Below are 12,095 nucleotides of genomic sequence, written 5' to 3' on the forward strand. Positions count from 1 at the left end.
AAATATCCGTTGAGGGCTCCAGAACACCTCTTTAATTATTGAGTCGAGCCTTCAGGCCATAGCAGATGCAACGTTGACAGTAATATCAATAAATATTCGATAATCAAATAATCAATAAACAACCCAACAGTAATATCAATAAATTCAAACCAGTTTTTTTTTTAAAAAAAATCTACAGTGAAAGATGGGTCGTTTCCACATGGCTTACCTTTTGCCAGGATGCAAATCCTGTGTTCTCATGCGAAATCACACCAGGAAGACACTGTTATCGTGCGATATCATGCTATTGCGCGATTTCGCATGAGAACACACTGCATCCCGGCAAAAGGTAAGCCATGAGGAAACGGCCATGGTTGTCTCAAAGAAAATCAGATGGGCCTAAAATTTCTTTGGCCAGCTTCTTCTCCTAAAACAATAGCAGAACCAATCACTCACCCTGCACTAAAGGGTATCTTCTGGGCCATTTTGGGATCGTTTTGGGGTGATGTCATTAACCAATTGTTAAACACTCCACACGTGCTTTATTGTTATTTATTGATGCTGATGTTTTTGCTTTCAACCCCGTATTTGAATCAATAAGTTTTTCCTGGATCTGCATATGAAGATTTGCACAACGTAAACATGGAGGGCAACGATTCAAGGAGAAGCGTTAAGGAAGCGTTTTAATTGTCTCCTGTCTTTCATTTGCATCCAGGGTCTCACTGGTCGTCCCGGTGATGCTGGACCTCAAGGCAAAGTCGGCCCCTCCGTAAGTGCAATTCAGTTCTTTTCCTTGTGTCTCATACAGAATAATAGGGAGGGCTGATGCTGGGAAAAGAGATGGGAGACAAACTGAGGAGCGAATCACTGGATAAGAACGGTATTTGAGCACAGAACTTAAGATAGCAGGTTAATACGGGAAGGAAGGAGGAGAATGAATTAGAGGAAGAAACCGTAGAAATGCTGGATTTGGGTCTGAAGGCAATGTGCAGAGATGTTGTGTGAGAGAGCAGTGTATGTGTAGTTGATGAATCTGGGACATTGTGCACGTGTGTGATGGGGGACACTCATGCTGAAAGCGTGTCATTTTAGTAAAGGATATTTTCGAGCAGTAGGTGGGTGTTAATGCTACGCTGGCGAGCTCTTCAGAACCGCCTCTGGGCACTGAAGTTCCCTCACTGGGCAGGAGTTGGAGGGCACAAGAGCTAACTATAGACTCCAAGTCGATGCGGGTTTTCCACAGGGGAATAAGCATTAAGACTCCAAAGCGAACCCGAAGCTCTCTTCTGGAGCTGACTACCACTTCAGGCAACTTAGGTACACCTTCTCTGGCACATGCTCTTTGACCACCTGATTTTTTAACATAAGATGTGACTGCTTTCTCTAGGGTGCCCCTGGAGAAGATGGACGGCCTGGCCCTCCTGGTCCGCAAGGTGCCCGCGGTCAGCCTGGTGTGATGGGTTTCCCAGGCCCTAAAGGTGCTAACGTAAGTCAACTTGCAGGCTGTATCAGTTGACAAGTAGGGCCCAAGCCATGGAACCAAGATGGTTATGAAGGGAAATGGGAAATAGCGATGATATGGAATCGGTATCTTTAGTTACTGACACAGCAGTAAAATCTCCATGCTGACAGTAAGATATTATCCAGCTGGAATCCTTTATGTCTGTGGTTTTCGTCATCAAGAAAGAACAAAAGAGGGAGGTGATTTAATGCAGAGGACCCTGGGAAATTCTGTTTGTAGCTACTTAGCTGCCTTCCCCCCCTTCCTGCTCAGGCCATTAGTCCCACAAAACCATGCCTATTAGAACAGAGAGCTGGATGGGCAAAGTGAAGGCTGGCTAGCAGAGTTTCCACTGGTTGTAGGATTACCAAATCTGGGTTGCGAATTCCTGGAGATTTTGGGGTGAGGCCTAGGAAGGGCAAGGTTAGGCCATGAGAGAGACCTCGGTGGGGTATAATGCCATAGAGGCCACCCTCCAAAGCAGCCATTTGTCCCAGGGGAACTGATCTCTGTAGTCTGGAGATCAGGTGCAATTCTGGGAGATGTCCAGGCCCCACTTGGCTGTTGGCCACCCATAATTCCTTTTTTTTTTAAAAAAAAAATTATTGGATGGGTTAACACATATAAACATACAAGTCATTACCATTCCCCCCCCTTCCCCCCCTTTTTCTGGTGACTCCCAACAGTTTTCCATCCCCAACTTAATCTAAAGAATATATCATATCCTAAAATCTATAATAATATATATCATATATATCTAGTCTATTTACTTATATTAACTATCATAATATAATACTTATCTAAATTAAGAGTATGAAAATTATATAACCATATAATAAGTACATATATATATATATAAAATATACTATTCCTTAACTCCCTATTATCTGTAATATAAATCTATTACTTCTATTACATCCCTAAAATATCATATATACTTACTATTACCCATACAATCTTGTTATTCAATCTTATACTTTCCCAAATAGTTATACTATCTTACTCTTAAATTTATACTACTACAATACTGTAACTCTCTAACTCTATACCATACCATTAAAATATAATAATATACCCCCTTTTAACCTTAAGTAAGTTTCTATCTCCCCTTAACAACTATCCAAAGACCAGGCCACCCATAATTCCTTGCCAAATGGAATGTTCAGCTTTGGCTAGAAGTGCCTCAGCCGCCATCTTTGTTTTCTTTCTGCCTAGGGTGAGCCGGGCAAAGCTGGTGAGAAGGGACTTCCTGGTGCTCCTGGTCTACGAGTAAGTGGATTTGAACTTGTGTATGTCCGTTGGGGGGACCCTGTGTAAGCGGCCCTCATAGTAAGAAAAGATAAACATGTGAGAGCGAGGATCGAGGCATATGTTTCTTTTCTTATTAGGGTCTTCCTGGTAAAGATGGTGAAACGGGAGCAGGTGGGCCGCCGGGACCTTCAGTGAGTATTTTAGTTCTCTCTTGGTTATTTTGTTGATCACAATCAGTAGGCGATAACTTGTGCCTCCCCCTCCCATCGGGTGAAATGAGCGGCGGGGCGGGAAGCCAGATGAAAGCAACACTTTTCTTGCCTCTTGCAAACGGCAGGAAACGTGCTGCTTTGAGCTTCCCAAATCTTTACAGAGCATACCGAAGCGGTTTAAACATATGAATCCCGAAGCGGCTTGCCACTTTGGGATTCGTATTATTCCAGATATTTCTTGGGTGCAAACCCCTAGTATACTCACAGTCTTTGTCTTATTGCACAGGATTGTTGAAAATAGCACACTTTTCTTTGCTTGATGATACCTTGTTTCTTACGGGGGCGGGGGGCGGAATTCCATGCTAATTCAAGTCAAAGTCAGGTCAAATACCTTTAATGGCATAATGTCATGCTAATTAAACTGGGCAGTCAGCTCCAAGGTGTTATTAAGCACTCCTTGGAAACAGTGGGTCTTCCCGACCTCTCTAGACAAAAGATGACTTCCCATGCCTTGTTTTGATGCTGAACCCAGACTTTCTTGCATCTGGGAAGAGCTCTGAGTCAGAATGGGGGTGACTTGGCCCCTCTAGCTAGAGAATGAACTGGAGACTGGAGATAGTGGAAGGGGGATTGGATTACATTGTTGACGGTTGGTATGACTGTAGCATCCTTGCCTGTCACATGTGCACTCGGTCTGCCATTGGCTCTGTTTGCAGGTTTTGTAATTCTTCAAAAACGTGCAAAACTTGTTTGACCAGAGATAATAGTAGGACAGAATAAATGAGTGAGCACATCACAGGAAGTGATGTAACTTATGAGATCAGCATGTATCCTACCACTCTCCTGAGCCTTCCTCCAGGCTAAGCTGGTATGGTGTAGAGCTGAGAGTGTCAGACGAGGATCTGGGAGATCCCGGTTCGAATCTCCACTCTGCCATGGAAGCTTGCAGGATAACCTTGGACCAGTCATGCACACTCTTGACCTAACCTAACACATTGAGTTGTTGTTGTGAAGATAAAGTGGAGAATGGGAGAATGTTGTAAGCCGCTTTGGGTCCCCGCTGGGGAGAAAAGTGGAGAATAAATGAAGTAAATAAATAAAGGAACCTTCCTCTAACTTCAGAGGCTCATCGTCCAATGGAAAACTGTCTTAGACTGCCATCGGCGTTGACTCCACTACAAACTGTAGTCAATCCATGTCCAGCTAAACCTGGCCATGAATCATGTACAGTGACTTTTCCTGGAGGAAGCAGTGATTTTTTTTTTTTTGCTCTTTCTGCCTTTCGTGGAATAGATTGAGGAGCCGTTCATTCTTCTTGCCCTTTGAAAGAACTTTTTATTTGTTTATTTTTTTTGGCTTATATCCCACCCTTCCCACAAGTGGGTTCAGGGCAGCTTCCAACAAGAACATACAATTAAAACATACAATGAAACTTCATAATCATATAAATCAGATAACAATTGTGATGTTTTTAGTGTTTCACAATAGTTTGGGGCAACTTTGGCCCTGTGTATTTCCTGTGTACTTGCAGCAGAATAGACAGTTGTGTGTTCTTCAGTTCACACATCCAGTGAATATACACAGTTCTCTGAAGTGATATCCGTGGCCCTGCACTCCAGTTTAGATGCCTTGTCCATGTTTTTTGCTTTCAAGTAAACATATTCAGGACGGAAGAGTTAATCTTACTAGCCTCTCTTTCTCCTTCTCCTCCCTTGTGTGTTGGCATAATATACCTCGCTATGCCGTAAACTTCTAGCTCTCAAAGCCTACACAGACCAAACTTTTCCAAACTACCCAGACCAAACTTTCCCCCCATCATCTCATGGAAAGGCTTCTTGTGAGAGCTCTGCCCTGCTTCCCGCTCTGAGGGATATCTCTCCCGTACGCCTATACTGAATCTTTTTTTCCCCTTCTTCTCAGGGGCCAGCTGGAGAGAGAGGAGAGCAAGGTGCCCCAGGACCATCTGGATTCCAGGTGAGGAGAGCGTTACTGTTATGCCCCTATAAGGACAGTGCCATATCTCGCCCATCACAGAACTTCTCCCACTCTGCCAATCGAGTACGTCTCAGCAGGCGAGTGCAGCTCTAGGCATGGGCATGTGAGCTTAGAGTTAGCAGGAGATCCCTAACCACCGAAATGGTTAATGGCTATTTCTACCAGAAGGATACAAGCTCACCATAAGGAGTGAACTCTGACTAGCCTCTAAGATCTATCCATTTTTCTGAGGCTACTACCTGTCACACAAGAAACTCTCATCCAGGTTTCTGGCACAGCACTAAGACCCAGGAAGCTAGTTTTCTTCAGCCTGTTCTAACCCTTGTTTCCCTAGCGGCTGTTCACAAGTCCCCGTGGTAGACGCCTCTCACTTTGAGAATCTTTGGGACAGAATGTCTGTGCTGGGATTTGTTGGGATAGTGTGGGTTTGCCAAGTTTGTTCTAGGAAGCCCCGTAGGTGAACATACCATTGTTCAAGGTGCCTGGAAGGCAAGGTATCATTTCCTAGATATTCCATTTGTTCTGTTACTTAAGCTTGGGCACATTAGTACTTTGGTATAGTGCTGTCTCCCCTATCAAATTCCATCAAGCTGTGCTAACACTGGGGGGTTTCTTGCTTTCAGGGACTTCCAGGACCCCCAGGTCCTCCAGGTGAAGGTGGGAAACCAGGTGATCAGGTAAGGAAAAGTGATGAACCCACATTCTGTGTTATGCGATCCTAAATTAGGGTTTCAGTAGGGGTTAAGCTACTGCTGAGTTTGAGGGTTCGACCGTGTTTCCTTTTGAGACTACCACTTTCACACAAGTATACCAGCTTACATGTTCTTTAATGACTGAGAAGGTGGCAAAAAAAGCATGGCTGAAAAAGAATCTTAGACTCTAAATAAGTTTTCAGAAAGAACAATTAACCATCGGAGAAAACTGTTTGGGGAAAGATGGATTATTAGCAAAACCGAAATGATAATGCAGCAGGGCAGGTGGGATTTGTATTCCCTAGTGCCAACAATGGGCACAATCCATCACAGATATAAACATACTGTGATAATGACCATATTATGCCTGCAGGTAGCAATAACTTCTAAGCACATACCTAGACCTCAGATTTAATAGTCATTCCTTGCACCTAGGAACTCTGGGAACTGTAGTTCTGGGAAGGAGGTTAGCCATTCTCAGCATTCTTAACAATCTGCGATTCCCAGGATCCTTTGAGAAAAATCATGACAGTTCAATCGGTATAATATTGATATAAATTCGCAGCATCGATGTGTCTTTGCTGCAATTCAAAGAGTGCACATTGAGCTATTTGGTGGGAGATTAACTTGTTTTATACATCAGCTATCAGCTGCAACTGTTTGGTGTAGCGGTTAAGAGCGGCAGGACTCTAATCTGGAGAACCGGGTTTGATTTCCCTCTCCTCCCCTTGAAGCCAGCTGGGTGACCTTCGGTCAGTCACTTAAGAGCGGCAGGACTCTAATCTGGAGAGCCGGGTTTGATTCCCCACTCCTCCCCTTGAAGCCAGCTGGGTGACCCTGGGTCAGTCACTTAAGAGCGGCAGGACTCTAATCTGGAGAGCCAGGTTTGATTTCCCTCTCCTCCCCTTGAAGCCAGCTGGGTGACCCTGGGTCAGTCACTTAAGAGCGGCAGGACTCTAATCTGGAGAGCCAGGTTTGATTCCCCACTCCTCCACTTGAAGCCAGCCGGGTGACCTTGGGTCAGTCACAGCTGTCTCAGAGCTCTCTCAGCCCCACCCACCTCACAGAGTGTTTTGTTGTGAGGATAATAACAGCATACTTTGTAAACCGCTCTGAGTGGGCATTAAGTTGTCCTGAAGGGTGGTATATAAATCAAATGTTTTTTTTAAAAAACCCTTGTATTAGTGTCTGCACAGATCATTGCAAAGTTACTTGCCCCCAAACTTGCCTTCCTTTGTGTGAAGTGAAGCAGCTGTATGTATTTCAAGCAGACAGGATGGCCCAGAAACCTTGCAATTGTTTTACCATTTATGGCATGACAATATGTTTTCAGTGGTGGTGGAAGACTTGCAGCATTCAAGATCACAAAAAGACAGAGTAGTTTAAGAGCATTTAACGGCCTTTTAAAACTATAATAATCTCTAGTAATGTGAAAAGACAGCAAAATCTTTTCTGGAGCAACCCTATTTTGGATGCCAAGGGATTTGTCTCTTTTGCATGCATGCTGAGCACATAGACCATTTGATTGTTTATAGCAATACTTACTCAGAGTATAGAATCGAAGACCTGGCCAGAGTTAATAGAAATTTGCCAAATATGGCCTGAAACACAGGACCACCTTCTTTAAAGGGCGCCTCTCTCTGCTGGTTGCTTTATCTATCCTTTACATTTTCATGTTTTTAAAAATGTTTTCCCTCTTCCAGTATTATGTTAGAAGCATACTATTTATAACAGGGAAAGTTGAAAATGCTTGGATTCAAAATTTTATGATCTGGGAAGTCTCGCTGTACAACATAATACCCGTCTTGATCTGAGGACCATGCTTTTTGATTGCCTCTTCAGTCTTCTCACTGTTGAAGCAAGCGGATTTAGTTGTTGGACCTTCCTAACTTTTTTATTTATTTATTTTTTTGCTTTCAGGGTGTTCCCGGAGAAGCTGGTACCCCTGGTCTGGTTGGCCCCCGAGTAAGTAGCACATAATTAAAAGCATAATTATTCAAACTTCAAGAGTGGACTCTGTTTTAAGAAACAGCCTGGCCCTTTTCTCCCCCCTGAGCCATGAATCTTTTCCTCTTTAGGGTGAACGTGGCTTCCCAGGTGAACGTGGATCTCCAGGCTCCCAAGGTTTGCAGGGTCCTCGTGGGCTTCCTGGTACTCCGGGTACTGATGGACCCAAGGTAGGTTCTTGCAAAGCTTCCTGTTCTGTAGTGAAACCCATTCACTCTCCCCCTTCTGATGGGTCATCAGTGCATAAAGAAGCACATAGTCTCGGAATCTTCCAAATGCATTCGCTCAGCTGCATTCAGAAAAAGAGTGTGTGGAAAGTAGCTGAGATTCAGTCTGAGTGGCAAGGTTGCATGTTTGGAGATACCCCATCAGTTGACTTTGGACTATCCAGCTCAGCAGGGCTTAGGCTGCTTCCACACACATTGGATAATCCACTTTCAATACTCTTTAGTGAACATTTGGAACTGCTTTTCCATGTGTGGAACAAAAAATCCACTTCCAAAGGATTGCGAAAGTGCATTGAAAGTGTATTATTCAACGTGTGTGGAAATGGCCTTAGATTAATCAAGAGAGGGTGGCTAAATGAGCAGATCATGAGCGGGAGGGCAGAACGGGTTACATCAGTGCTTAATTCTCGTGGCCCTTCTTACATGCCCTGGGTAATGCCGATCGCTACCTTGGGGTCAGTAAGCCATTCTCACCAGGCCAGTTTGGCTAGGGATCCTGGAGGTTTTTTGTTGTCTTCTGGGCATGGAGCAGGGGGTCACTGCGGATGTGGGGAGGGGAGGTAGTTGTGAATTTCCTGCATTGTGCAGGGGGTTGGACTAGATGACCCTTGAGGTACCTTCCAACCCTGTGATTCCGTGAAGTGCAGAGAGCAAAGTGGCAGTTGTCACCCATTGCGTGTCTGCCAGTCTAAATTCCTCCTGCCACATTTGATGGTGTAGTGGCAGGAGTCATATCAGTTCAGCCTGTGTGGTTGCCTGGTTGACCCCATGGTGGCGAATAGTAGTGCAGATGTCCTTGAAGAAAAATACGGAAGATCCTTTCTCTGGTTCTGAAAATCCAGTGTCATCCACACCCAAGAAGCAACCTGGCAATTGCTGTCATGTTTTTTTCCTGTTCCAGGGTGCCACCGGTCCTTCCGGCGCCACTGGAGCTCAAGGACCCCCAGGTCTGCAGGGAATGCCCGGCGAGAGAGGTGCAGCCGGTATTTCTGGACCAAAGGGAGACAGGGTAAGTGGTGCCTCTGCATGGCTTCTTACAACTATTTATTAGGGATTTGGGTGCTAAGTGCAACTGAAACGTGCTTTGCTGCGTTTGTTGAAAGTAATTTCTGCCTCTGCATTTGGGGCTGTTACCACAAACTGAAATGGTTCCCAGACTCATCAATTTCTGCTGACTTCTTATTGTCAGTTTTTTCTTTAATCGACAGGGTGACATTGGTGAGAAGGGTCCAGAAGGCGCACCTGGCAAGGACGGCGGCAGGGTAAGTCCAAGGCTGAACTTTTCCTTAACTTTTGAACAAGTGGACAATGCTGACAAGTACACCCAATAGCTTCGTATTCATCTCTTGATTGTCTCTTTTTTAAAATAAATGCAAACTCTTCTTTCCTATGTTCATATATGCTGCTTATTCTCTTCTTTGAAAAATAAAGAAAACAACTAGAATATGGGATAACTCTGAGCAAAGCATGGCAGGACTTTGTTTAGGAGTAGGCCTCTGAGCTCTTGGTAAAGCATATTACAATGGAATCCTAAACAGTGGGCCTAGAAGGGTGCCTAGAATGGCACTCTTAGTCCATAAGAGAGTTTAGTCAGAGGAACTTAAAGAATACTCACCAAGCGTTAAGCTAAGGAATACTCGTCCATACCAGGAAAGGAAATCTTCCAGGTGCGGATGAAGAACTCCAGGGGCTTCTAGCCATTCTTTGTGAGTTCTGCCTCCAACGTGTATGAGTGTTGGAAAGAAAAACAATCATTTTAGGGTTATCCTGTAAATAACACATCAGATCATTTAGAATGAATGCCTGGGCTCTGAATGGACACGATCAGGTATTCCTACCTCTGCATCACAGATGGACTACCATTTTGTGACTGGTTAGGCCTGATTCAGGTACAGGTGTGCTTTTAAGAAGCCTTAAGCATCTAGTTAGTTTTCCTGTATCAAGTCAATTAACTCCCGGCAAGAGTTACACCCCAATAACATTTTAGGTTCATTGACTGGTATAGTATAAAAGTAGGAGCCCTGTGGCGCAGAGTGGTAAGCTGCAGTACTGCAGCCCAAGCTCTGCTCATGACCTGAGTTCGATCCCAGCAGAAGCTGGGTTCAGGTAGCCGGCTCAAGGTTGACTCAGCCTTCCATCCTGAGGCTGGTAAAATGAGTGCCCAGTTTCCTGGGGGTAAAGTGTAGATGACTGGGTAAGGCAATGGCAAACCACCCTGTAACAAAAGTCTGCCAAGAAAATGTCATGGTGCAATGTCCCCCCATGGGTCAGTAATGACTCGGTGCTTGCACAGGGGACTACCTTTACCTTTAAGTTCTTGGCGGGCAGGTCTATCAATAGCTACTAGCTATGGAGGTTAAATGAAAACTTTGTCAGCCTGTACATATCAGTTTCTAGGGGCAATAACGGGGGGGAGGGGTTGGCCTCTGTGCCCCTCCCTTCGGGTCTTCGTGGGCATCTGATTGGCCACTGTAGAAACAAGGATTTTGCAAAGGTGCACCATTGCTCTGATCCAACAGGGCCCTTAGGATAGGTTGCTGGATAGGTTGCTGCAAGAGAGCCTGGGCTGGGGGGGAACCTTGAAGAACTGAGACATCATGCTGATTGTGTTCTCTACTTTTTGCATCTTGCTGGAGAGATGCTTCATGTAGCATCAGTCCTACACAGACACCTGTCAATATCTGGGCAATGACGTCATCCTAAGGGAAAGAGGAAGGATGCATTTGGATTCCCTAATGCAACCTCTGCTAGAGCTGACAGGTGTAGAGGAATCTTAGACTGCGCAAAGGGGAGGAAGAAATATTAACCAAATTATCCCATAGTGGAAAGGAGGACGTCTGCCCGTTATTCTGAAAACCACCTGAGGAAAAAAATCTATATTTATGTTTTCCGCTATAAGAATGACGTGTTCCATCTCGTGTCCCAGATACTGGGGAAGACTAGGATATTGCTTTACCCTGAAACTTCCAGCAAAGCAGCATGCCTCTGACCCCACAAGCAGCAACTGCTTCTCATTGGCACATCTAATTGTTATTTTCCCTTTGCCAGGGTTTGACTGGTCCCATTGGTCCTCCCGGCCCTTCTGGTCCCAATGGTGAGAAGGTAAGAGAACCATGTTACAGCTTGGTTGTATTTAACTAGGTGGTATGGAAGGCAAAAGCATTGAGGTCCTGAGAAGATTTCTGCTTCTTAACCCTGTATCCCAGCAATAGTCTGTTCTGCGTCTTCTGTCTCAGGGTAGGGAGTCTGACTATATATCGACTTCAGATATAAACTTGCTTGATAACATTGGGAACTGTTGGTTTATGATGGGGGATGAGGGAATCTCTATTTCAGAGTGGAACCACAAGTGACAAAAGGCACAGGTTCGACACTTGTCAGCTTCCCTCAAGTTTTGGCGGGAAATGTAGGCAGCTTGGCGGAATGTTGGACAAGTGACAGTTGGAAAGTCCGTTGGACAGCAGTCGGAGAGCCAAGCTGCAAGACCAGGACGCCTACATCCCCCATCAAAACTTGAGGGAAGCTGACAAGTGTCCAACTAGTGTCAGGCCTCACTTGTGGTTCCGCTCATAGACTGCCCAGACTCCTCACCAGACTACAATTCCCAGCACTCTGTGGGGGAAGCCATGACAGTTCAGCTGACGTGAAACCAATATACTTTCGTACTGTAGATAACGCCACAAGTATCTGTATGGTGGGAAGTAGTTTGTTATAATATTAGGGATGTGTGGATTACTCCTGTTTTTTATGATAATGATGGGTTGTCAATGCCAGACAAGGTTAAAAAACTGGTGGAAGGATTTATGCTGTCTGTTGCCATTTTTTTTTGTCTGTGATTAATTTAAAGGATTTTAAGTGTGGTCAATGTTAGGTCATTTTATTTTTTTTAGAGAAATTTTTATTTTATTAGTAAGATTAAAAGCCCAGTAAAAAGGGCAAAGAAATAAAAGAAAAAAGAATACAACAAAAGAAAGACAAAGATTAAAAATAACAAAAAGCAATAATACATGTTTCATTTTCCATTTTTCTCTGCAACACCTATCATAGTTTAACAAACATTACACTTTTATTTTTGATATCTCCAAAATTTACTTTTTCCAATACTATCCTCCTCCTATTTATTTTCCCCAAATTTATCTTCTTAAAAATCAAATCCACAAATCATCAGTTCATTTTTCCTCGTCTTACGCAGAAAGTCAATAAGGGGTTTCCAGTTAACCATAAAAACAAT

At 44.2% G+C, this 12,095-nt stretch overlaps 1 protein-coding gene across 2 annotated transcripts in view; it reads left to right on the forward strand.

Moving 5' to 3' along the window:
- Positions 1-12,095, forward strand: part of COL2A1 (collagen type II alpha 1 chain) — a 95,335-nt gene that overhangs the window by 58,523 nt on the left and 24,717 nt on the right. For both annotated transcript variants that reach the window (XM_055003299.1, XM_055003300.1), the window contains 11 exons: positions 695-748; positions 1,367-1,465; positions 2,696-2,749; positions 2,869-2,922; positions 4,864-4,917; positions 5,562-5,615; positions 7,551-7,595; positions 7,709-7,807; positions 8,766-8,873; positions 9,073-9,126; positions 10,913-10,966. In XM_055003299.1, the coding sequence (XP_054859274.1) occupies positions 695-748; positions 1,367-1,465; positions 2,696-2,749; positions 2,869-2,922; positions 4,864-4,917; positions 5,562-5,615; positions 7,551-7,595; positions 7,709-7,807; positions 8,766-8,873; positions 9,073-9,126; positions 10,913-10,966 (729 nt within the window). The remainder of the gene's footprint in view (positions 1-694; positions 749-1,366; positions 1,466-2,695; positions 2,750-2,868; positions 2,923-4,863; positions 4,918-5,561; positions 5,616-7,550; positions 7,596-7,708; positions 7,808-8,765; positions 8,874-9,072; positions 9,127-10,912; positions 10,967-12,095) is intronic.

The sequence above is a fragment of the Eublepharis macularius genome, chromosome 19 (genome assembly GCF_028583425.1).
Source record: "Eublepharis macularius isolate TG4126 chromosome 19, MPM_Emac_v1.0, whole genome shotgun sequence".
Lineage (NCBI taxonomy): Eukaryota > Metazoa > Chordata > Lepidosauria > Squamata > Eublepharidae > Eublepharis > Eublepharis macularius.